General features: G+C 46.9%; 1 protein-coding gene across 1 annotated transcript; it reads right to left on the bottom strand.

Moving 5' to 3' along the window:
• Positions 1-361: 361 nt before the first annotated feature.
• PHALS_14152 (uncharacterized protein) lies at positions 362-781 on the bottom strand (the record flags this gene model as incomplete). The annotated part of the gene is made up of 1 exon (XM_024729901.1): positions 362-781. The coding sequence occupies one exon, from the start codon at positions 779-781 to the stop codon at positions 362-364; it is 420 nt and encodes a 139-aa protein (XP_024580233.1).
• Positions 782-814: the final 33 nt, after the last annotated feature.

Genomic DNA, 814 nt, shown 5'->3' with positions numbered 1-814 from the left:
TTCAGTCCGTAGATAGCCTTGTTTAGTTGACATATGTATCCTTGATCATTGTTGACACCTAGCGGAATTTCCATAAAAACGTTGTCCGTCAACCCGCTGTTGAGATTAGCCGTGTCGACGTCCAGCTGTTCCATTTGATGGTCGCGATCAGCACATACTGCGAAAATAATCCGGATTGAATTCATGTTGGCGACGGATAATAAGTCTCGAAAAAGTCGACGCCATGCTTTTGCTTGAATTATTTCGCGACCAGTCGTGCCTTGTATCGCACGACATCGCCATTTTGATCACGCTTCTTGGCATATACCCCTCGTGATCCAATTGTGCGTTAAATCTTTTCTTGTAACTTCAATGTCCACGTTCAATTTTCTTCATGAGAGCGAAGCTCAGCGTTCATTGCTTCACGCCATTTCATCGCATCATCGCTTGCCATTGCTTGAGCATACGTAGTTGATAGGTCCGTATCATCGTCAGTGCTAACAGCGTAGGCAAGAACAGCTTCTGCAAATAGTCCATCCTCGTCAATCCCTGCACGTTGTGGAGTCGGTGGAGCTTCACTGTCTTCTGCCGACTCTTCGTCATCTGAGCCGTTCCTTATCATTATCACCGGCTCGCGTCTTGCTCTTGTTCGCTCCACTTCAGGCCAAAACACCAAATGATCTTCGTGTTGCACTTGGTTCGGCTGATGATACTCCGTAAGCTCAAGTCCGTTTTGTACAAAGCTCTCCGAAGGCATTAGCCGCTGTACATGGATGCTTGGTGCGTGATCCATATCATCCATTTCGACATCCGCAACTGGCTCTTCGACAGTTTT

This window comes from Plasmopara halstedii (genome assembly GCF_900000015.1).
Source record: "Plasmopara halstedii genome assembly, contig: Scaffold_816, whole genome shotgun sequence".
NCBI classification, from domain to species: Eukaryota; Oomycota; class Peronosporomycetes; order Peronosporales; family Peronosporaceae; genus Plasmopara; species Plasmopara halstedii.
The sequence above is the reverse complement of the archived record's forward strand: the minus strand, read 5'-3'. Positions and strand labels throughout refer to the sequence as shown.